Consider the following 24,397-nt stretch of genomic DNA (forward strand, 5'->3'; position numbering starts at 1 on the left):
TGGACAGCCATAATTCATCTGCTCCTTAGAGGAACTTGAATCTTTCTGTACTTGCCCTGCTTTCAGGCAAGTGCCAGTTCTGTAACACTGCTGTGTAAATTCTTGAATAACACAGCACAGGTCCACAGTTTGTGATGATTGGGAGTGGGGCTGAGCCTCATCCCCAGTGGGCACAGCTGTGAGGAGCAGGTGAGCAGCACTGACAGCAATGAGCCATGGAGTGCCCAGGTGCACTGACCAACCTCCAAGGGAACAGAGGGCACACAGGTGCCGTGCATCAACATGAGGGGATAAAAGGCTGGGCTGAAGACCAAGAAGGGCAGATGCTTGCAGCCTTCTGAAGTGACCTGATGTTCATCTGTATGGGCAGAAGCCTGAGGCCTTCTGGTGTGGTAAGGTGCTATTCAGTATGGTCAAATGCCTAAAGCTTTCTGGAATTGTGTGGTGATACTCTGTGTGTTGTGGCCATCTCAACTGTAGCATGTGCTGTGAGAACATGGTCTGTGGCTTCTCTGGACACCATTTGTTCATTAGGACAGGGGATACACCAAGGTTGCTATAAATGATGTTAGCCAGAGTGTCCATAGTTTGACAGTACAGAAGCCTGAGTCACTAAGTCATATTCCCCTGCAACTGGAATAACTGGCTACTGGCTTCACTGGTAGCACAACAGCACAGAAATGGTGGGTTTAGTGTAGGATATGATGCAGACAAAGAAGAAATTGTGAAAAAGAAGGTGTTGTTATCAGTACCAGCATGGTTATGTGATGTTTATTTTTTCAGGTAGCCTGCTGATTAGCTAAAAATAGAAAGAGAAGTGGAAATTTTATTACCTGAAATTTCTTGGTCTAGAGCATCATCCTTTGACCAGTTGCACAGGGCCATTTCTGGCAATGGCATTGCTTTGAGTTTGCAAGAAATCTCTTACTCATTGAAGTGTGATACTTTGGAAAGGGAGCAACTCAATACCTTTAGAGGAAGGGTAACATTCTCTGAGTACTCCTGTTGTGGAATACAAATGAAGGTTTACAGCTGGTCATTCAGTAAAGCTTATTAGAGTGAGCTTCATTAGCTCTTTTGTATGATTTTGCTAAAGGCTAAGCAGCATTCTTCACATCTTTGTTACTTTTTGTGCATGCTTGTATGTAGGCTAAATATAGGAACCTAGAGAGATGGAATTGGTTACAGAAGACACAGCTGTGGAGTTATTATTTACAATCAAATTATAGAAAAAGAACAATTGAAGGGAACAGAGACCCCACTAATAACTGCTGGGAGCATTGATTGAAGTACTCTTTTTTTTTTTTTCTTATATCCAAATGCATCATCGAGAGACAAACAATTCTGTATGGTGGTTTTATTGTTGCAGTACTAAATTGTGTTGCTTTTTCTTTGCCAAAATTTACTTTTTGTACAGCTACTGTATTATATTAATCTGTTGCTTTGATTTTTTTCCTATTTTCTTTCTCCCATAAATTGCTGGGTTTCATTGTAGTGTTCTAGAAAAGCATCTAAAGGCAGCAGGGGTGGTACCACAGAAATGAAACTTTCCTTTCCCAAATGAGTGATGTCAATCCATCATGTCACTAACATATGACGGGGCTCCAAGACTGACATTGGCATCCTAAGAAAACACAAGTTCTGGCTGTATGGTAATTTCAAGCCCACCTTCTTAAGGTTCAAATCTGTTCAGCAAAATTCTCCCATATATCTCCCAAGACATCGCTATGTTGGCTTCAGTCACATTTTGTGACAGCAGTGCCCTGTGGTGCTCCTGCCCTTTTAACACCTTCGTCCCAGGCTGTATTTAACACTCTGCTGCAACCTACTGATGCTCCGAGGAACTACAGATTGGGCAAGCCCTCCTCAGCCCCACCCAAGCAGAAGGTTTTAAATAATTTAAACAGTCCATTTTCAGCACTCGTGGCATCATTGTTTGGAGGGGAATGCTCTTCTATTTTGGCGTTTCTATATTGGAAAGTTTCCTGAAATGCAAACTTAAAATGAGTTGCTAGTTCTGAAAATGGCTGTCAAGTTTGATGAGCACAAGCAGGATGAACAGATTGTAGAATCACTGACATGAGGAATTGTTTCCTTCTCAATGTTACATTCTTTTTAGAACTTCAGTAATTTTTTCCGAATTTATGCAGAATGATTAATGAAATCAGCTTTGGTAACAGTTAGTAAGCACTTGCTGTGCAGGAGCAACTTGCTCTATTAAGCAACTGAGAATGATAATACGTACAGAAGGTAGCAGAGTTTTTGCTCTAAGGTAACCAAGGTGCTGTGATTTTTACTTGTTCTAGCATGGCAATTAATATGTGCCCTATTAGTGTTTTGTCTTCATAAGCTGTGCAGAGATAATCTGGAATTTTCAAAGGCACATAGTAGCTGCTAAGTCTTGCTAATTTTAGTAGAAATGGGGAGCCCAGCACTGAGGTGGGCTCTGGTTGTACAGCTGAAGTGTTGGTTGCTTAAGAATATGCTGGTGTTAGGATAAGACTAACAAGCCAGATGGCCAAGATCTACCACAGATACCTCTACAAAGATGATAGGTAGGTGAGGAAATATCCAAATTCTACTTTCAAATTGTACTATCTGATGGGAGACAGAGCTTATGATTATAAGAAAAATGTGTAGAAAGAAGGATGGCTAAAGTGGAAAAGGTAACTATGGACACCTCAGTAGCTGTACTTGATGGTGTGCTTTGGAATGACCAGAGCAGCAGTGCCCTGTGTCTTTCTTTGCAAACTGCCTGCACCTGACTGAAGTGTCTCCTGTACCAAGGCTCTCCCAAGCAGATAGAGAAGCAGTTGATGAGGGTAGGTGTGGAGCAGTGGCTGTTAACAGGTTGTGGCATGTGGATTATGGCCATGCTCAGAAAGACCTTGGGAACACATCTGGCTCAAGGGGAGAGGCAGGGTCTGGCAGGAAGCAGTGACTCATGGATGGCGTTTCTGCAAATCTCATGGAATGACAATCTGCATCACCAAGCTGGTCACCTCCTTCCTGGTGGAGGGTGATCACGTGTTCTGAGGAGCAGCCTAGAACACCAGTTACTGTTCAAAATTAAATCAGTATTCATTAAAGAAGCCAGGGGAGGCTCACAGTCTTCCAGAAGCTGTCCCAGTGTACTTCTTTAGGATTTTTAGCATTTAAAACAGTTCCCAAATTACACAATATCAAAATTATTTTGGAGCATGTCATGCTTTCTATTCCAGTGTACTTGAAGAGGAGCTGAGGGGAAAAAAAATGTTGCATAAAAAAACCTGGAAAGAAAAGTGTTGCTCTCATGTTCTGACTTCAGCGGCCTACTGGACCACCTTCAAGTTCAAGCCCCAGACCTCAAGAGGGAGCTCATAAGTACTTTACTGGCTTGCTTTGTCCTTCACATTTGAGCTAAAAATATTTCTCATTTTAGGGCCACACATTACTAATCTTAATTGTGGTTCTTTTCCCCATGTCTAATTTTCACATGTTAAATCCACCACAGTGCTATTGAGTAATGCCTGTCATTGTGTGAAGAGCTTTGGAATAGCAGAGCCTCATCTGGAGCTGATTTATGTTCCTACATAGAATAAGTCAGAGAATGAGAACATACTTCTGTAGTTCTTAGACATCAAAAAAAGAAACAAGGGAAAGGCATTTTGCAGTTTAGTCTGAAAGGACAGTCCAGCAGACAGGACACGGGCACTCCAGTGATCCTTACCTGCACTATTGTTCCCTGACTCTTGGGTGTGTCAGGGATGAGGGAACCAGCATTTCATAGTCCCACCTCACCAGCTCAAGAGCTAGTGCTGGCACCCTGTGACTTCCCAGTCACCTGGCATGGCTCAGGCCTTGCTGCCAGCCCAGCAGTGATTTCCCAGGGAGAGCCTGATGTGACAGATTTGCTATTAATGGGTGTTTGGCTCAGCCCACTCACTGACCCCTCTCAAGATGCATCACACAACCTTATTCCATTTCTGAAGACTGCCTTCAGGGAGCCAAACCAGCAGCCTGTACCTGTCTGAGGGGTTGTATTAAGAAGCCTGTCTGGCATTGTGTAAAGTGTAGAAAGCAGGTAAATGGTACAGAAGCATAGAGGAAGTGGTTCAGGGACCATGTGCTCCAAGGGGAGGGCCAAGGTAACTATAGCTGCAGTATTGCTGAGGGTCTGGAACGCAGCCGTGGGGTGGCAGGACAGCTTGAATTGTCCCGTTCTTCCCATGTTACTTCCATGCCCTGCCACCTGCTTCTGTCTGAGCCTGAGCTGTTCTCTGCTAGTTTTGGTCCCAATAACCAAACCAGAGCAAATGAGTTATTTCCCTATTTGGACTTCCAGGTGTCTGTTCTGCACAGAATGGTCTGGGGGATGAAAAGCTCCTGAAGCAAAACAGTCTGGGAGCAGAAGTTCATTAGGCTGTGAATGGGTTGGATAAGAACACCTAGGAGAGAGTTATGAAATACTGTATTAGTTGTGGGGAGTGGGAACCTCTCCATAATATTCTCTAAAGGAAAGATGATGCTTTAATTTAACCCTGGCATAAGAAGATGGATTATCTGAATACTTGGAGGAAATTGTGTGAGGAGATGAGTTAAGAGCTATTAATCAACAAGGACTGCTAAATTGAAACAAATGCAATCCAATATACTTCAGACTGTCCTGGGCAACAGAACACTTACACAGATTGGGATCACAATAATTTATGCTGGGGAAGTTTCAACCTAGGAGGAAATTATAAGCATATGTTTTGGGGCAGCTGTAACCTAGAGCATTGTGGAATATGATTCTTAGTAATTAATATTGCAAAAGCAAGGACACCAGCATCTGAAGTGCTACCTATAGTATATTAGCAAATTACTCTTAGTAATAGGAGTACTCCTAGATAACAGAGGAGTTTCAGCCTTATGCTGGCAAATTAGTTATTGGATCAGAGAGAGTGTCCTGCTGATTAGACAAAGTGGCTGAATAGAAATAGAATAGACAATGCATTTTATGGATGGAAAATACATTAGAAGAATGTTAAACATATGGAAAGCATTTAAGACTCTGAAGGGGGAAAATGGCTGGATCAAATCTGAAGTAAGAAATGTTCTCTGTGAGACACAAGGGTTTTGAAGCTAAAGAGAAACCTTAAAGATTGTGGTTTATGCTTTTGTTCTTCCTTTCTTCACTTCCTTATAAAATGCCTGCTCTTGTGGGAACCCACAGGTCCCGGCCAGGCACAGAGCAGTGCCAGCCCACGGTTGCAGTGGGCTCCCTTTCCATTTCTGAAGCAGTAGGACTTCTTTTTCCGTCCCTGTGCCACCCTGTCCCCAGCTCCACTTTCCCAGTCAGTTTGACTTTACATGTTTTGCTAGCACAATTATACAGTACTTTGACTTCTACTGAAGAGCTGAGAGAGAGATAGAATTTAAGTTTGGAAGTATGTAGAACTTTAAATCTGTGATTAAAAAGAATGCCTACAAATGGTTCATGTGAGGCAAAATGTCCTTGAAATGCAGACCTTGTGGGCAGACTGTTGGTAATGGCTTACACCTCCATTAAGAACATGCAGAAAATCTGGCACAGAAGATCGTGTAGGTATTTTTATAGGCCACTGACTCTAGATGGGTGTTCCAATGTTTGCCTTTCTGAAAAAGCAGTTGTGATACTGCAGACCATTATTTCTTTCCCATTTTATCTCTTCAAAACAGCATGTCAAGTAGTTTAAAATCTGTCTGTTTGGGAGCTGCTCTGAGCTGGTGGACTTTCCTGGAGACTCTCCTAACCATCAGCTAAACACGGCAGCAATTTAAAACTGGCTTTGCCACTCAGCATGAAGCCAGGTGGGATTTGGGTGATTTGGGTGAAAATATGTGCTCCTCCTGCAAAGCCCACCAAACTGCTGCCACAGCACCTGAGCAACACAGTTTGCTAATGGGTCTGGTAATAAGTTGCTCAGAGCACATGGAGTGCATAGGAGGAGGCTCAGTTGTGGCTGTTTGTTTCAATACACATTTCCTAAGCAAAAGGTGTTCAGGAATTCCTTGCTCTAAATCGTCCCCTTTAAACCATTTTGGTATTTTGAATTGGTATTGGTTGTGTAGAAAATAGTGAATTGGGAAAGCTTTTCCCTTTTTTGAGAGATTTCAAATCCATGTTTCCCATTCCTTTGGCTATAGTGTCAGCAGCAGAAACTGCTCTGTGTCTGGCTGAAGCAATACCTTTGTACAAAGCCAATTCAGCTCTCTGGAAATACACAGACAACGGGCATCAAAAAGAATGAACATGTCCTTGCATTTTGGCATTATGCAAGAATGCTGAAGTATTGTGTGTCAAATAGAACAGCTACTTGGTTTCTGATCTAGTCTGAAGTAATTCACTATAGTTTTTGCAATAAAAATCCATGCCAATGCTGAAACCCCAGACAAAGTTTCCTGCCTTCAAGTCTTCCCTTAGTACCTGAAAATACTGTATTCTGATATTGACCATTTTGGAAAGCAATTTCCTGCTTCCCTTTTCATGTAAATCTATGTTAAGAGGAGATGCTCCACTGAGGAATGAGATGCATTTGTTTGTCACCTAGTTAATGTTGTTTTCTCACTTAAGTAGTGATGTTTCTGTTGCATGAGTGTGCATGTGACATTTGTGTTTATGTCTATGTAGCTTCATAACTTCAGAGAAAGTTTGAAAACATCAGATGAAAAGCTGAGAAGGTAATTTTTTATATCCATACATTGGGGAACCTATGGATATAAAAACCTAACTTTAAATATGATAGCAAAAAATAAGAGGGATAATATAGGCTAAATGTAATCAGTTGTAACTGTAAGCAAGAAGACTGGGAGGAAGTTGGCTATTGTGCTAATATCTGGTATTTCATACAAAACTAGACATGTCACAGTCTGACCAGGAAGATGATATCAACAGGACTAATTTGCCCAACAATATGCTGAGTTGAATGAGAAATAAAAACTTGCAGAATATTCCAAATTCTGATTGGTCTGACTTTTTCTTTCTGATTTTAAACAGAAGAGTTGTAAAATTTTAATTGTATGATACTTCTATTTGAAAAGCTCTCACTGGGAAAAGCTCTTAAGCTTTATTTATATACTGAATTTCTTTTAGTTGTGTACTACTTAAATCTCCAATGTTCTTGATGCCTGCAGGACAGCTCTTGAGTCTTGCTGTCCTATATACACACAAAGACAATGTGTGTGGGTGGGGGTTATATTTTTACACTGACTTAAAATCCCTGATCTCCAGGAGTCACGTACAGGAATAGCCAAATGCTGCATCACTAGAACATTCTAGATAATTGTTTTAGTGGCATAACACATGTAGAAACACTGATCTCTACCTCTGCACACTGGGTGTAGCATTCTGACACAGTAATAGTGCAGGTAAATAGAATCATATGATAGAAAATATTTGGGAAACAGACCCCATTCTCTTGGTGGTGCAGTGCAGGATCTCATACCTGTATTTAAATTTTGTATTTGATATAAATTCATCATAATTCTGAATTTTCTGATAATAGAAGTTGTCTTACTCCAGGCCTTTTAGTGTCCTATTGCACTCATCTCCCATCTTCCAATTTTATGCATCTTGGAAATGGTCAACCAGCACCTTGTCCCACTGTTTTCCAGTCACAGAAATATAAAATCTCTAGCCATCTGAATAACTGTGGACTTAAAGGATTGTTATGATCTATGCTTAGCTCTTGAGTGCCTGGGCTGTGCTATTCCCACTCATAGACAAATATCTTGCTAGCTACAAACTGGAAAAAAAAATGCATGCAGTGCTCTCAGTAGGTGACATGCTTAATATACCTTGTAAAATGGAAAGACTGTGACCTTAGCAATATTAAACTTTTTGTTGTTTGTTCCTTGATAAAATGGAAAGACTGTGACCTTAGCAATATTAAACTTTTTGTTGTTTGTTCCTTGATTCTATTCCTTTAAAGAGTTCTGCAGAAATTGTTTTGTATGTTGCTGTATCTCCGTATTTAACTACTTGGGATAAGTACATCACTGATTAGTTGTTTCTGAATGTTTTACTGCTTTGAACCTGTGCCACACTTTTCTCCCCACCAAGCCTCTGCTTCCACTCTGGATCTTTACCTTGCATTTTCACTCAGCAAACAACAAAATGCAGCAGAAGATTAAAAATGTCACTGGCTGACTATGGGATTTAATACCATTCAAAGTTGAAATACCTGACTGCTACTTCATTAAAAATTCAAAATTCAGAAGATTTTGACTCTGCTAGTCTCCTGCTTCTGTCAATACTTGTACCAGTGTCTCAGGTCATCACATTTTGGCTTCTTGAAATCCTCCTCAGAGTCTCTCTTTAGTAAGAATTAAGTACCAGTGCACAAAAGTAATACTTAGCCCCTTTTAGGATTCAGAGTCTGCATCTTTCTGACTTACTCATCTGCAGAGCACAGTCTGATACTTTCCAGGTCTGCCTGACAGATTGTGGAGGGATCTTGTGGAGAATATCCCACAGCAGTGAAAAGAAATAGCATGCATGCCTTATCCAGCAGCTCCATGGCTAGGGCATGCATCTGAAATGCTGGAAATCCCAGATCAGCTTTCTATTTAGGTGAGTTAATCTGAATCCCTCTCTCCCAGGATAAAGCCCTAATAAACGTCTATAGGGTTGAGGTATTCAGCCTTCAGACCAGAGTGTCTGCAGTGCAGAAGGACATCAGACACTCTACAGCACCTTTCCAGTTTTCCTGAGGATTTTGCAGTCCCGTATTACTGTGTGACTGTGTGTCTGTCTCAAAAGCAGCAGGGTACTGGAGTTACACAGGCTGGTCAGAGCATATGGGAAAGCTGGAAGTAAAGGGCCTCACATCTCCATTTCCCTGCTGCAATAAAAAGCTGGAATACTGTTGCCTTTTAGGTGCAGGCAGCAATCAAATAAGGATTGAGACAGAGAGGGCATGAAAAACTAGAGGTACTGGCAATTACCCAGAAGAGGAGAGGCATATATATCTGTGGGGGTTTTGAGTCTTGTTTATCCTCTGTGCACTCTGTAGCCCAAACTGCCTTAGCAATAGATGTGTCAAAACATTTGCATTCAGGCAGTAAAATTTTCTTCTTTGACAGACCAGCTGACCTTCCAGAGCAGGGTTGTGCTATATCAGATATGTGGCACACTGAGAACACATTCTCACATGACATTCCCATAAACAGACTAAGGCAGCAGAATCTAGATTAAATCATCATTAGCTGAGTACACAACAAGCTGAAAACTGTCCAAAGGTCAGGTGTCAATTGGTTTGCTAAAACAGAAGGAAATTTCAGGAGAAAGCTGTCCTCAGCTTAACTGTAATATATCTCTTGGCTACTGACATAAAAGTAGAACAAAGATGGTCTATTAACATTTGTAGATGATGCTGTGCAGGGAAGGTTGCAGTACTTTGTAGAAAACCAGAATATTCAGACATTTAATAAATGGTCTGAAATTCACCGCTTGACATTCAGTCTGGGTCCAAAACATTGTATTTCAGAGAAACTGGGTACTCAAATATGAAACAGGAGAGTAACCAGCCAAGCAGCAGAAAGATGCAGGAGTCTGACACCTCAATGGGAGTACCAAGATGGTGATGTTACTGTGAGGGCAGATCTCTCAGTGATGAGAAAAACTAGAGAGTTTAGTCCAGGAAGAAAAGAAGGCAAAGGGTATGTGGAGGAAAGAGGCATAACACCAAGCCTTGAGGATATCCTTCACCCTGCCTCCAAAACAGATGTAAACTGTTATGGCCCCTGTACCCTTACATGTCTTCTCTACATAAAGGCTTCCTTACCTAATCTGAGGTAAGTTGAGGTAAAAAGAGAGAATGTAAAATGGAGTAAATAATGACAAGTGAATTGGGCTTTTAGGATTAATGGATTAATAATATTCTTTCTTGTTTAATCATCTAATTGTAACTTTCACTATAGGTGGGAAACTATTTACAGGGACAGATCTTATCTCCCGCCTGTGACTAATCAGCTGGCAGAAACTCAAGTGTCACCCCCCCAGGTGAAATCTGGGTAGAGATAGAGCTTTAATGAGGGACTTTATACTGTGCATCTATGGGGAGGGAATGACTATAAACATCCCTATTTTTTTTTTTATGGCATGTGTTATGTCTGATTTGCATGCATCATTCCACTTCTGTGTAAATGGAAGGTGATGAGAAGGTGGGCCTAGAAATTTTAAATTGTTGGGGTCCACATAAAACTACATTTAAGGACACAGTCAGGGACTCCCTGCATGTTAAACTGGGAATTCAGGGAACTATAATTGTTAATGTGCCACTAATCATAAATAAATATTAAATAGTCATAAAAGCAATCCTGATGTTAGCCCCTGATGTTTTTGTTATTACCCCTCAAAGGAGCTGTTAAGTATTACAGATCTTCTGGCTGAGCAGGCAAGAAATGTCTTATTCCAAAGTTGAAGAGATGGCCTTAAGGAAGATGAAGCAGCTCAGGAAACAGAGCACTAGTCTAATTGTGATGGCCCAAAGCTGCAGCCAAAGTCACCTGGACAATTTATCATGTAGGCAGATGCTGGTGCTAGAGACTGATTTTTAGGTCTTGATATCTGCCTACTGAGCCCACTGCTCTAGGAGAAATACACACAGAGTAAATGCCTTTGTGAACCTTCAGTGCCAAGTCCCAGGCAATGCACCAATGCAGCCTGTAAAACTTGCATTTACTGGTGTTTTCACTTGTCTTTTACGTGTGACACATTTCAAGTTGCATCTTTTTTCAGCTTTCTGAATGTAGTTTTCTTTTAAGAACCATTGCTTATGAAAATGGCACCTGCTCTGAACTCTACTTGCTGTTTGTAATGCCAAAGCATTTCCAGTTTTCCTGTCCCACCCACTCTCCAAATGTGGGTAGAAGAATTTCTATTCACTTGTCTCTGATCCACCCATGAGTCATTCCCAGTAGTTTATTGCCTTATAAACTAATGAGGGACAGTGGTCTGTACTGGAACCTCATTGGTGCCTGGAGGCTACAGGGATGGGTCACATAACAGTAGCAGTAAGATTAAAAACCCAGGTGGTTTACTGTCATGGCATGTTGAAGGCAGAAGGTGGGCCAAGAATATCCTACATGTCTGTTTTCACTGTAGAGGTAACAGGGAGGGAAGGCTTTCTTTTAAACTTAAGTTTCTGCACCTGGGGAAATGAGCGGCTCTGTGTTCCACTGCACAGATGGTAAGGTAAAAGGTATCATATAGAAAAAAGGAGGTGGTAATTGCTGTAAAAATCTTCCCTTACATGTAATATATGCATCTTTCCCCTCTGCCACATTAATTAATCTATGGAAGTTGAATGAGAATATGTGTATATACTTCAGGAGAGAGCTTTCCCCTCATGTTAAAGATGTACTTCAGTACTAAATTAGGAGGTCCCTCTTGCTTATGCAGGGGAGAATGTCAGAGTCCAGTAAAATTAGTGGATTTAGTCCCATGAACTTTAATGAGATTTGGTCAGTCTCAATAACATGATGTATTGTTACTATCAAGTAAAAGCCAGAATCTGATAACAGCTCCAGAGTACAGCTGCAGGCCAGTTTTTAACATTCTTCTCTAGTTACATTGAGTATATAGAGTTACCCTAAGCAGAGTAACTTCTTATTCCATCTTGTTGAATGTGTTTATTTATGCATACAGAAAGAGGAGAGATGTCTTGGCACCTGTCATTGTTACAGACAGAGGAGCAGAATTATTTTACATTGACTGATGCTGGCAGAAGCTCCTGTTCAGATTTTCAGTTGGTCTCCGTGGGTAGCTCTCTCCATTGGATGTTATGTAGCTATTGTGCTCATCTGTGCTCTCATTTAATAACAAATCACTTTCTAATAATCTATTAGTACTTTTGTACTTTGTTCTCTATTAGAACTTCTATTTATAGATTTTGTGATACACTCCAAAGATTCAAGAAATCCATCAGAAAGAAGACATTTGATTGTCCAGTGTGGAGTATGCTCATACAACCTGCTGCTTTCATTTACATCATGAAAGTTACAATCTGAGCTTGATCTCAAATTTGCCTTGTTGCTGAATAAGTGAAAAGGATTTTTGTTTAAAATACAATTATTTTTAATTTATTAAGTGTCTAATTTGAAATTAAAAGTAAACTTATTGCCATTCTACTATTGCTGTTTGTAAATATCAAGTGATTGCTGGAGGGCATACATACTTTATGTGGTGCAAGCAAATTGGACCCAGAAGCAGCTCTTACAGTCAAAGAATCTAGATTAAACTCTGGATTTTCACTTACATAAATTGGTTACAATCAGCTGCTAAGCAAAGAGTTTATACTTCAGGGATGACATTTTCCCCTCTTTCTCCTGCCAATGCATTCATGTGAGTTGTTGAGGGTTTTTAGTATTTTACCTGTTTGTCACTGAATAGGACAGAGGGAAGATAACTTGACTGTCTCCTTTTTCTTATTCCACAAGTTCCCTTGTAAGTGAAGAAGAAAGCAAATTTCAGCAAAAATAAACCTCTAGAGAGTAAATTTCAGAATGCCTGTTTACATTTCTTTTCTGACACATGTTTATGGTCTAGCACTTTGTTCAACCCTTCTGACTCAGAAGCAGGATTGGGCCCAAGAGTCTTCTAACTTGGAAAATTCAAGTCCCTGGATGTTTTATAAAGAGCCAGATTACATCAATCTGAGTGTTTTCCACAACTAAATCAGCCCTGGCAATAGTGTTCTTGCAGTGTCCAGACAAGATTTCAGAGGGATTGTGGGAGACATCTTAAATCTTTCTGCATCCTGGTGGCCAAGAGGATGAGAAGATTAGGTCTCACTGTGAGCGTTTGTTCAAGAAGGGAAACCAAAAGTGATTTCAATGACTTTGTGTGAGAGGCAAGAGTGGAAATAGAGAACAAAACTTATCCCAAAGCCACATGATGTGACTGCGTTTCCACTTCAAGAAGCAGGCTTTAAGAGCCAACGTGTGAGTGTTTGTGGTAGGGACAGAGCTGCTGCTGTGGCTCCTACTCACTTTTCCAGCACAGCAATAGAACAAGAATCTAAGAGGGAGCACAGGAAAGACCTCTGCTTTTCCTGTGACATTTGAGGACAATTCCTCCCCATGTGCAGGCAGGGTGGTGGGAGGAAGTCAACGATAAGGGCAGAGGCCACTCACTGATGTTCCTGGCTGTATTTAGGGACGTGCAAGCTGGTGGATGCATTTCCTGACCAACCTCTTCCACAATTTGAGTGCTCTGACTATGAATTCCAGCATCTAATCTTCTTTTCTTTCCTTTTTTTTTTCCCCTTTTTTTCTCAAATGGAGCAAGAAAGGAAAAAAAAAAAGTTCTTTCCTCCCAAAGGAAAGTACTGAATCATGTCCAGTACATTTATCCTTTTCACTCCCATGTGGCCATGCAGAATTTCCAGTCTCCAGCAGCTGCTTCCCACCATGGCAGCAGTACATTGCTCTAAGTGTGTTGCTGCATCCCAACAAAACACTGAAAAGAAAGGTTCAGCCTTTACTTCCTCCTGCTTTAAACTGGACCTGTACTGTATTGAAACCTGTGTCTACCTTTATAAAAATGACTGAAATATATAATGGGCTTTCTGCCTTATTTGTTACCTGTTTCATTCTTGGTTATGGTTATGTCTTCCTTTCCAAAGAGTTAACTCTTTGTATATCTGCAGTGCCCAAGAGTTTTGGCAGAAGTAAAGTCAGATTGGCTGGTTTTGCTGTTTATTGTTTTATACCATAGATCTTATCATCTATGTGCTCTGTACTTTCATGAAGGAAAAAAAACATTCGTGCAACATCTGCTTTTAAAAAAGGAAAATATGACAAAGTATCCAGTTTTCACCCAGGAGGTTTACCCATTAAACTATGGTTACATTCAATTCTCATGTTAGTTCTTTTCCATTGGAAATTTTTACCTGTGAAGTAGCAGGCCAAACACATTTTAAAATTTAAATTTAGAGGTCATGAGACCCATCCTATTAATCATTTCAAGTAGTAGAAAAATCAAGCAGACTATGTGTTTAGAAAAGAAAAAAGACGATCCTGGAATGCAATCCTCAATGCCAAGTACACTTTGTATAGAGTATCATGGAAAAACAGCATTTAAAAAAGGAAAGGTCAGGATCTTGACCTGATTGACTTCCACAAATGGTAAAATATGCTTACTGTGAAAGAAGAGCATGTGCTATGGAGGTATGGGACATGAAAGTGAGAATTAAAAATGTGAAGACAATTAATCTTGCCTTTACTATCATCTATTAGTACAGTGAAAAATGTGCAGGTGGAGCACTTACTAGAAGTTTCAAGCTGTCTGAATATTCCTAAATTAAGACTGTGATCACAGAGAATTACCTTAAGCTTCTGCTATTTTATATTTAAATTTTCTGCCAAATTTTTTAAACTAAAGTGGTGGTTCTGATGATGCACACTTGTCAAGTGCTACATGGAACAGAGAATTTCTACTTTAAAAGGGAAAAGGCTCCTTGAGCTGTAGTTTAATTTGTGTGATTATGTGCACTTTCACCAATGCAAAATATGACAGATCTGGTTTTTGTGACAATGGACCTCAGTCTATTTACAAGAGGGTTGGTGTCACAATTAAATCATGCATGAAATTGCATCAGTCATACCAAATGGAGCCTCTCAGCAATGTATGTTTAATGTAATTGATAATGGAGCCATATTTTGAAATTGAGATCATATCAATCATCCAGTGATTAAGATTAACTTGAAATTGATTTGACGTGATTTTCCTTGCAGCTTCCATGTTAGAATATTATGAGAATTTCCAAAATGAATCTGATGACTCAACAGAGAGGGGATGTGAAGAATGACTCTTAGAAGGGCTGCAGTGCTCAGTGCTGCCATGCTTGAGAATTCATAACAGCTTTGCAGAGAGCAAGGTTTAAACACCAAACTTGTTATTTTTGGCATACTTAAGAAAAGCACTCTGTATTTAACGATGTCTGCACTCCTGTGAGTGCCTGAGCACTTACAGGGTGAGTGTCTCATGAATCACTGAGTAATGCTTCTGCTCCATAAAGGTGCTTAAATCCATGTGTGAATCTTCTCCTAAGAGGCTAATACAGCTGTCTCAAATTCAAGGGTTTGCCTTTGCGCAGCTGAAGTGAAAATAACTTTTTTTTTGTATGTTCCAGCTAGGTATTTATAATGCTGGTCTGAATGCAGTGTTTGGATGCTTTATAAACAGTATTGCTCTTGCACTTCCACCATAGTAAAAGGGAAAGTATTGAAACTGTTTATTAGGAGTGAATAATGTGAATTATACAGCTGACCAGAAAATGGAATACAATATTTAGATGGAAATTTTCTGTGAAACTCCAGCTCTGAATGAGACTAATAAACAGCTTAAAATTACCACTGTTAAATTAGTATTAATTATTTTTGTTTTGACAAGTATTTACATATAGCCATAAATAGCCTTGTTACTCATTTGGACTTTGTGAACTAAACATTTGAACCCCTTTATACTACACCCATGGTGAGGATATAGTTTTTCCCATCTTCTAGAGAAAAGTCAGAAGATAAATCCTGCAGAATAGGAATCAACACAAATGTCCAGATTATTGCCCTAACCATTAGGTGATGCCCTCTCAGGTTTAAAACCATGCCACATAAAAACTGGCAGTAAATTTTATGCCTATTCATCATGCAAAGACACGTTACCCTAAAGAAACTGGTTTGGATGAATAAATGCTTCTTGTAGTATTAAATTTAAGTGTTGAGATGGGAGAGGAGCTTATCTCTAGAGTTTGAAGCATGAATGAATTCAGATCCACAAGACATACTGGATTTTTTGTCTGGTTATGTGATTGCATGCCCTGGTCAGAGATAACAGTAAAAATGTATACATCTTTGTTTTCATTTAAATTGTGTACTTGAGTACTTTGGAGGCCTTTAAATATGGAGGGATTTTTCTTTTTTTTAACCCTGCAGTGTTCTATCCTTCTCAACTTCTTGCATTTAACTCTCTAGAAGGACTAGAATTCTGCCCTGGCATTGTAATGAAATATGAGGTCAGATTTGATATTCTGTAATTAAGGAAAGACATTCTGATCTTGTTGAACATGTAAAATAATGACATAGCCTGTCTTCTACAAGCAGTGTGTTCTCTAATAAGAAGAATTTATAAAAGGATAAGAGCACTGTTTGCCCAGTGTTTGAGATTTACACTTAACTACCAACTTGATCCTGATTCATTAAAGACATACATGTGTTAATTGATTAATAAAAACAGCTCCACTGTCATCCATCAGTTGTAGCTCCTCAGTGATGAGCCTACATCCTCACAAATCTAGCAGAAATAGTTAAATTTATATGCATGCACAGAGTAGGTCTTAGCATGAAGCTTGAAATATTTAGAGCCACCCTGTGACCCTTTTACTTGCCTTGCTAAAATAGCCCTACTGATGCCAATGTGCTTCTACTGAGGCAGCTACACCCAGCCCGGTGCCTTAGAGAAAGGGTAAATGAAGGGCTGGAAACTTATTTCTCTTAATATCCTTTATGCTATAAACCTGTTTTTACAGAGTGTAACCTTTGCAGTAGAGTGGGCCTGTATGTGTAGATATTAAAGGCACATGCAAGAGTATTGCTTTTGCAGTTTTTCATTTGAGCGTTGAAGGAGGTATTTTGTGTTTGAAGGTTTTCATTTCCTTCTGTTGCTATCTTGTGTTATGACACATAAAACTTAAAACAGATCTATCACCTCGAATTTGTTGAGTTGATCCACTGTGAGATGAAGCAGTGCAGGTATCAGCTGTGGAGGGAGAGAGCTCTCCTCAGCGCTGGGGGTGTGCTGTGCCTGGGCAGGCTGAGCTGTGTTCCAGAGCACCCATGGTCATCCTGTGAAGGGCAGGTGGGATGTCATGTTCTGCAGGTGGCAGAACAATTAAAGATTGTGCAACACTGTCATTTGTAACAAATCAGATGGAGTGGCAATTACCTGGGAAGTGAATAGTGAAGACTAAAACGTTTCTGAGTTACTGGACCAATGTAAAAGGCACTTGCACTTAGAATCACGTCAAAGGAGTCAACTCTCTTGTGCTATTAGTAGTGATGGAGATTCCCAAATTCCATGTAGCAAACATCTGCATCGGCATTTAGTGTTCTAGAATCTAAGGAAGGTCTCATGGACAGGAAGATTCTCTACATTGCATACAGGAAAAAGTTCAAAGCCCATGAGAAAATGAAGCTAAACTCTAGAGTATATTTTGGGGGTTTTGCAGCTCAGATGATAAAAAAACCACAGCAGTTAGTTTAACTTTGCAGTTAGTGTGTGCTGATAATAGGACAGAAATGCATTTGTGGTCACAGGCAGAAGAGGTGGGGGTGGGGGAAGGTGTTATCTCCGTGAAAAAAATGTTTGTCTTGAATGTTTGTGTGCACCAGCTTAATGATATAAGAAATACAATAACTTTTTCACTAATCAAATTAATGAATATTTTGGGGACAAAGAAAACCTAGGTAAAATGCTTAAATACTCACACTCCTGAGTAACCTGTTGGCATGAACTAGAATCCCCAGATAACAAAGCTGGATGTCTGTGTTAGAAAACTAATGCACGTTGGGTAAGTGGTGCCAGTACAGACATATACAATGACAGATTTCTGTCATTTTCTTCAAAAGGCAGTTCTAGAAATGTTAGATTACCAAACATGCTAAAGAAGCAAACCTAAATGGAGTGTCACTATCTTTTGTTTTGCTGCAAGCCTGGGCGAAATGGCCACTGGGGGAAAGGGAGTCAATTCTTCGATGCATTTGTGAGAAAGTGGAACTTTCATCTATTCAAGCTCATACACAGTTGTGAAAGACAATAGTTGTCATGGTCTTGCTAAACAGAGACAAGATTCACATGGCCTCGCTATTTAATGCAACTGCAAAATGAAGGTTTTTACTTCTGATTAGCAGTGGTACTGAAACAAAATTTTCCCAAACATTCTTGAAATTTGAAAAAAAAGTGTTCCGGATGCAAAGCCAACTTTGAGTGTGAAACCCAGTCCAGTTACTGCCAGACATTTTATGCTGCGCTGAAATTGCTCTCCATCAGTGATGCTATACCATCCACCTCTCAGGGGCAGCCTGAAGTAGTGTAGGAATAGGCTTCAAACTCATGTTTAAAGAATGACTTGTTTCTGTATATCAAAATCTCTAGTCCTAGATCAATTAGATATCCAAAGTTATAACTCTGCTGTTGCTGCTGTTTTACTAATGCTAAATACGTGTTTATCAAGGTAACCATTTTTTAAAGATGGAGAACTAACAGCTTATAGCATATACACCTTTTTAGCAGAACCACACTATGGGGTACCCAAAATCAAATGGAAAGCCTCCTAGGGAGTGCAGAGGCCCTGTGTAACAACTGATTGAAATCTGAAAACCAAAGGACTTCTGAAATGCAGAACTGTGAAACACACCCAAAGAGTTACTCTTGCGTAAGAAATTTTGAATAACAACCACGTGCATGTAAAATCCTGGACACTTGTGCTTTGCACTGTGTGTGACAATTTGAGAGACTCTGCTTGTCTTTGACAGAGGTCCTTTCCTAGACTATCCTATCCCTGAATGTTTACTTAGAAGAATGATAATAAAAAATGTGTTCTATTTAATCTTACTGCCTTTTTTTCTCATTATTGGAGTATTTGTGGATATTTCTTGCTTCCCTGCAGGCTTAAAAATGTTTGTGGTGTAGAAACAGCTGGCTCTTTTATTTCTTGATGTCTACCAATAGATTTCAGCAGCCAAATGCTCACTGACAAGTATCTGCACATTCACTCAACCCCAGCTTGCCCATGTGTAGTTGTGAGGGGAGAAGTATTGTGGAGCACAGGCTGCTATTGCCTGACCACTGAGCTCACCACATCTGAGCAGGAGCAACAGTACTGTGCCCAAAGACAGAGATGGCTGGACAGTTTTGGTCTGCTTTATGGTGATGATTTTCTTAAAACCATTTTTCAGAATGTACACGTACATACTGAATGGAAGAAACCATTAATTTTCTTTGTCCTTTCTCACATATGCAATGTGTGTTTTCTTTGCTGTCTGCAATAAATTGCAGTCAAATTTATTCTAAATTACATCCTTGTGTTGAGGCAGAATGCTTCCCTAGTCTCTGAGGCTACTTACTCTTCTTTTTTGTTTCTTTGCAAGATCAGGCTGCATTCCTAAAATGAGACTTATATGGATTGTTTGCAAAATGAATGGAGTCTCCTTTTTCATCTCAGAGTAGCTTTTTGTGTCAAATTTCTCAAGAAATCTTTTCCAAACCAGTAGTATTTTCTTACAGAGCTTTAGCTTCAAATAAATGTCATCTCCAAGATATTACAATGTAGCACCTGTTGCCTGGCTAGACTAGAGAATTTAATTGTTTTAAGCCCATTCTGGAGCACACTTCAGATAATTTACTTTATGGGGAAATTTTTCCATTGCAGAGCAATACTTAAACTCTCTTATCATTGCTGCCTTTGGTATCTTCAGTAAGCTTGGAGGAGAGAACTGGGAGCCACAAGGAGGCTGCAGTGAATTCGTACCATGCTGCAACCTGCCGTGTCTTACAGGCAACTACCTCAAAACACACACGGTGCTTCTGGGCAAGGGCCTAATCCAGGAGCTCTTGCAACACTTAATTCCCTAACGCAAAATCTAGCTAAATGTTAAGTGACTCTGATGGGTTTTGTGTTTTAGCACCTTTGCAGCTTCAGCTGTTGCCCTCACATGTGTACTGCAGTGTTGCCCTTCAGGCATTACACCTGAAGCTGCTCCGGTTTTATTTCAATCTTTTCTTACAGGGACCGCCATGCACTCAGGTATGTTCTCTCTCATGGTTACCTCCTTTCCCATCCCTACCAGTTTAACTGAAGAAAGAAAAAATCTGCACTACAGAGGAGAATGTAAGTATTATTGTGCAAAGAAATTAAGATACAGCGCTCACAGCAATCCTTTATTCTCCACATTGCAGCTTTAGTGTTAAGGCATAAAGCTGTATTCCTACCAACAGAAGGTGTGATCGCTGGGCTGGGCGAACTGTGACTATTGTATAACTTCTATGGGCTTAAATGGCTAAACTTAATAGTGGATCGGCTGAGTTTTCCACGGTGAAGACAGATGCCATTCCAGCTGGCAGAAGGACTGGGAGAAATCTAGCCTTGATCTGTGCAGGGTCTCCGTGCTGCTTGGAGGACGCTTTCTAAGAGCTCAGTGGGCGGTGGTGATGACCGGAGAGTGGATTTCTCGTGAAACCTGGACACCACGTCGGTTTCATCTCCTGAACCGCGTTCCCACCTTAGCAAGCGGTTAACGCCAAGAGTAGCTCTTCCTGTGCCGAACCCACCCGCAGCCTTGGCGGAGAGCATCCTTTGGTGAGCACCGCACGGAAAGCGGTGTGGCTGCGCTGGCCCGGCTCGGGCTCCCCCCGGAGCCCCGCGGTGCGCAGCCGTCTCGCAGCAGCCGGGGCCGTGCCCGCGGCGCCTCTCGGGCCGGCGCTGCCCCGGCGCGCACATGGCCAGCGCGGGCGGCGGGGGCGCGACGCTGCCCCGGGGAGGGTCGGCGGGCGGCCCCCGCCCCGCACACCTCCCCCGCGCGGGGGGAGCGGGAGGGAAACCCCCAGTTCCGCTTCCTGACGGCGCCGCGGCCCGGGCGGGGAGCGGCGGCCGGAGCGCGGGGCTGCCGGCGCCCATGGCCGGCGAGCGGACGCGGCGCTTCACGCGGAGCCTCCTGCGGCCGGGGCAGGCGGCGGAGCTGCGGCACAGCGCGGCCGCCGCGGCCGCCGGCGGGCGGCTGCAGCTGCGGGTGAGTGCGGCGGGGCAGCGCCCGGCGGGGCAGCCCCCGGCGGGGCGGCGGGCACCGGCCCAGGTGCGAAGCGCGCTCGGTTCCCGGGGAGGGCGCGGCGGCAGCGCCGGGAGCCCCGGCCCGCCCGGCCCCGAGCGGAGCAGCCCGCGGGCAGCGCTGGCCCGCCCGAGCCGCTCCGCTCCGCGCCTCCCCGCGCTACGGCCGACGGCTGACAGCCCTCGCTGACAGCCCCCGCCGGCGGCCCGGCATCCTCCCTTCGCTTTCGCCCGTTCTCTGTCCCTTTGGCTGAGCATCGCGGTGGCGGGTGAAGTGAGAGCCGGGAGCGCCCAGCCGGAGCGGGACAGGCGCGGGCTCCCCGGTGTGTGACAGTCACATGAGTGTCGGTCCTGCACAGCCCGGGTGTCACCATCGCTACCGAGAAGCGTGTGCGCTCCCGGTGATTTCCACTGGAAATCCCGCGCAAGAAGCCTCAAATGCCACGGAAACACAGACCCTGTTCTTCCTACTTGCGTTCGCTTGTAAAATGCACTGCATGGGGCTTCAGGCCCCGTGTCTCTCCATCCGTGGAGTTTTCTCCTCTCTTACGTATAAGTCCTTAGCTGGTAGGCATAGATGGCAAATTGTTAGAGTTCGTGAGCTTTTCAGATCTGTAGGTATTTATGACTCATTTATTAGCCATTTTGGTATTAAGATTCCTTTGGACTTAAAACTATGTGTTTTGAGACTTACACGGCTCTTTAGATGATTAAGCAGATCATTTCTGTGAATCATTTCATTCAGATAAATATTTTCCTTTTTTAGTTTTTTAGGCAAGACAGCTCATGAAGTAGAGGGAAAGTTTTAAGTGAAAGGTCATCACTCATCAGTTTACCCCACAGCAGTGCCTACCTGTAATACATCCTCTCTGCATAAAACAGAAAGCAATTCTGCAAGTGTGTTCCCATAAAGTTTGTGGGCATTTTCCATCATCTGAGGGGTCTTGCCCAGTACAAATGGACAGCTGTGCTAAAGCGACTGCTGTGCTTAGAGACAGCAGCCAGTTCACAGTTCCTAATTACCTCTACAGCAAATGTGAGTTGTTTTCTTTAGATCACTAGGTTTGAAGTGATTTTACAGTCAGCTTTGAAGGTCTTCATAAAGTATTCTAAAACTCCTGATTTTTGAAAGCTTAGAAGAAGTTACATATCTCTCCTGACTTTCCACAAATGTTGTGCGTGCTATCAGTCCTTGTCAAGTCCCAAAGCATCCCTACAACTGCACCACCAACAGATTTACACCTGCTGTGCACAGAGATCAGAATTTGGCTCATTATTAAACAGGATGCACAACACTGATGGACTTTTGGTGGAAACCCTCGAGGAACCATCATGGTTGGCTTGGGCTCTGACCAGACACTGTGCTGAGTAGTTGTCCGCTAAGAGGCAATGTTTCAGTTCAAGTACCACTAAACTATTGTATTGTCTCATTGCATCTTGGAGTATTATAAATTAAGTTTTGTTAGCAACGTATTTTACTCTGCTGTGCTTTTGCTGCAAGAATGCAGAAACAGAATGAAATTGATGAAGCAAACCTGAAATTGATGGTCTGTTTCCTTAGGGGATGGTGGTGTTTTTAATGTGTTGCTAACAAATCTTAGACTGCTGTCTTAATATAGCATTTAATTACTCCTCGTGTATTCACGTTATATTTTATTCAATCTGTCTTTAAAACATCAAGACTTCAGTTCTAGGGTGACAAAAATCATCTGCCACTTCTGTGAATCTTCTGTGAGACTTCCTGTTGACTGATGAAATACACTGGTGCTGGATTTCATCAGAGCTTTTGATGCAATATCTGAGGCAAATACAGTCAGCTCTGAAAAGATGGTCTTTGAAAGATGCTGAAGTTAAGATTTGAAGATGCCAGACCAAATTCTGGTTTCAGTTATACTGCTCCGTGGGATCACTTAGGGACTTCCAGATGTGTTTTATTCACCAGCAGGCACAATGGTTCTGAAGTCTGAGTTGCTTGCTGTGTTGAATATGTTTGGCTCTGGGGAACTTAATGGAATTACCATCTTTTTACCATACTTTCTTGGGTTGCCAGCAATGTTGCCTCTGAAAGACAAAGTTTTATAAAATGCCTTATGCTGCGGTCTTATGATGGAGTACAAAGCTGCTCCCTTCAAGGTTAAATCTTTTCTACCTACATCAGCTAGCATGAGCAGAATTAACCATTGTTTCTTGGCTAGCAGATGTACCAGAGTTGCAGTTTTGGGGCTGCCAGGTGGAGCTGTGGTGTTCTGTCCTGGGCAGTGATTGCTGCCTCTGGATCTGTAACACAGAATGCCAGGGTGGCAGGTCCTCTGAGGTGTGCTTGTTCCCTCTAGCCTCTGTGCCTTGCATTCAGGGACGCTGGGATGGCATAGCCATTGCAGTAAAGCTGTGTTGCTTTTGTAAAAAAGTTCCACAGAACCTGAAATTTCTGGCTGAATTTCAACTGACATTTTGTACCAGAAGTGAATATTCCCACAGAAAAGAAAAATTGGGTGTGCTCAGTGAGGTATGTTAGTTCTCAGCACATCTTGCTCTGGATGTATCAGCACCTTATATTCCAGTTATACTAAATCTGGTTTGTGTTGGAGTGTCCTGAAAGTTGGCTCAGCTGCTGTTAAGAGTCTGCAAATAACTGGCAGCTACAAAGGAGGAAAAACATAAACATGTAATGTGTAAAGAATTACATGTAAAGAGCAAAGAACTAAGCCTTCTGGTACTGCTTTGTGTGTGTCCTGTATTGAGTTGCAGCTGGACTTCTGCTGGTAACGTTTGGACAGCACCTGCTCTAGGGTGCAACTCTTCAGTTCAGTAGGAGCATAGGGATCAAATGTCTAAACTGTCTTAGAGAAAAGTGAAATGTTGTGTCTTACAGCTCTTTACTGTTTTCATACAGATTGCTTCTTCTTTTGTGTCCTTCACCTTTACTTTTGCTCATTTATGCATTTAATAGTTGCTAGCGTTCAGCACCCAAATCTGTGTGTAAAAAAAGAAGGTGCCATTATAATCAGGAAAATGAGCTGGCAGAAGTAAGGATGTTTGTCATTTGGTGTTGTATAAGACAGGAACTTCTGCAGTGCCCTGAAAGATAAAAAGTGGAAACAGAGATTGAATGTGGAATATACGTGTGTATCTTGCTGGTAGGGGTAGTAACTACAGTGTTTTGGCAGAAGGAACACATTCTACATTAATTACCCAACCCTTCTGCAGGTGGGAGGAATGATGCTATCAGGTGTTAATGGTGTATGGCTGTACTTCAGCTTGTTTCCGTTGCCTCCTTAAGCTTTCAAGCAGTAATGGCAATTCACCAAACTAGCTGGTGAAATAGATCAGGATCATCTAGAAGGTAAATAATTTATTGTATTTTAAAACTTTGATGTGAAATTCTTTGTCTCGTCTAATAGAAAACACTTGTTTGAAAGTTGCTTTATGAACACTCGCTGCCACTGCCCAGGAGAGCTGAATAGCCATGCACAAGAAAGGGAAATTAATATGTCTGTTGCTTCATTTGTGTCTGTCACTGCAGCAGTATTCTACTGGAAGTTTTTAAAATGGGGATGGGACAGTCAGTTCTCCTA

The 24,397-nt window shown here is 41.8% G+C and overlaps 1 protein-coding gene across 5 annotated transcripts in view; it reads left to right on the forward strand.

Moving 5' to 3' along the window:
* Positions 1-257: 257 nt before the first annotated feature.
* DOCK10 (dedicator of cytokinesis 10) overlaps positions 258-24,397 on the forward strand; it is a 168,066-nt gene continuing 143,926 nt past the window's right edge. Inside the window, exon 1 of one of the 5 annotated variants that reach the window (XM_068200933.1) lies at positions 258-392. In XM_068200933.1, the coding sequence (XP_068057034.1) occupies positions 351-392 (42 nt within the window). In that variant the 5' untranslated portion in view covers positions 258-350. Of the gene's footprint in view, positions 393-14,597; positions 14,631-20,627; positions 20,788-24,397 lie in introns of those variants that run through there. The other 4 variants (XM_068200928.1, XM_068200934.1, XM_068200929.1 and 1 more) reach the window with 4 other exon arrangements.

The sequence above is a fragment of the Anomalospiza imberbis genome, chromosome 10 (assembly GCF_031753505.1).
Source record: "Anomalospiza imberbis isolate Cuckoo-Finch-1a 21T00152 chromosome 10, ASM3175350v1, whole genome shotgun sequence".
NCBI classification, from domain to species: domain Eukaryota; kingdom Metazoa; phylum Chordata; class Aves; order Passeriformes; family Viduidae; genus Anomalospiza; species Anomalospiza imberbis.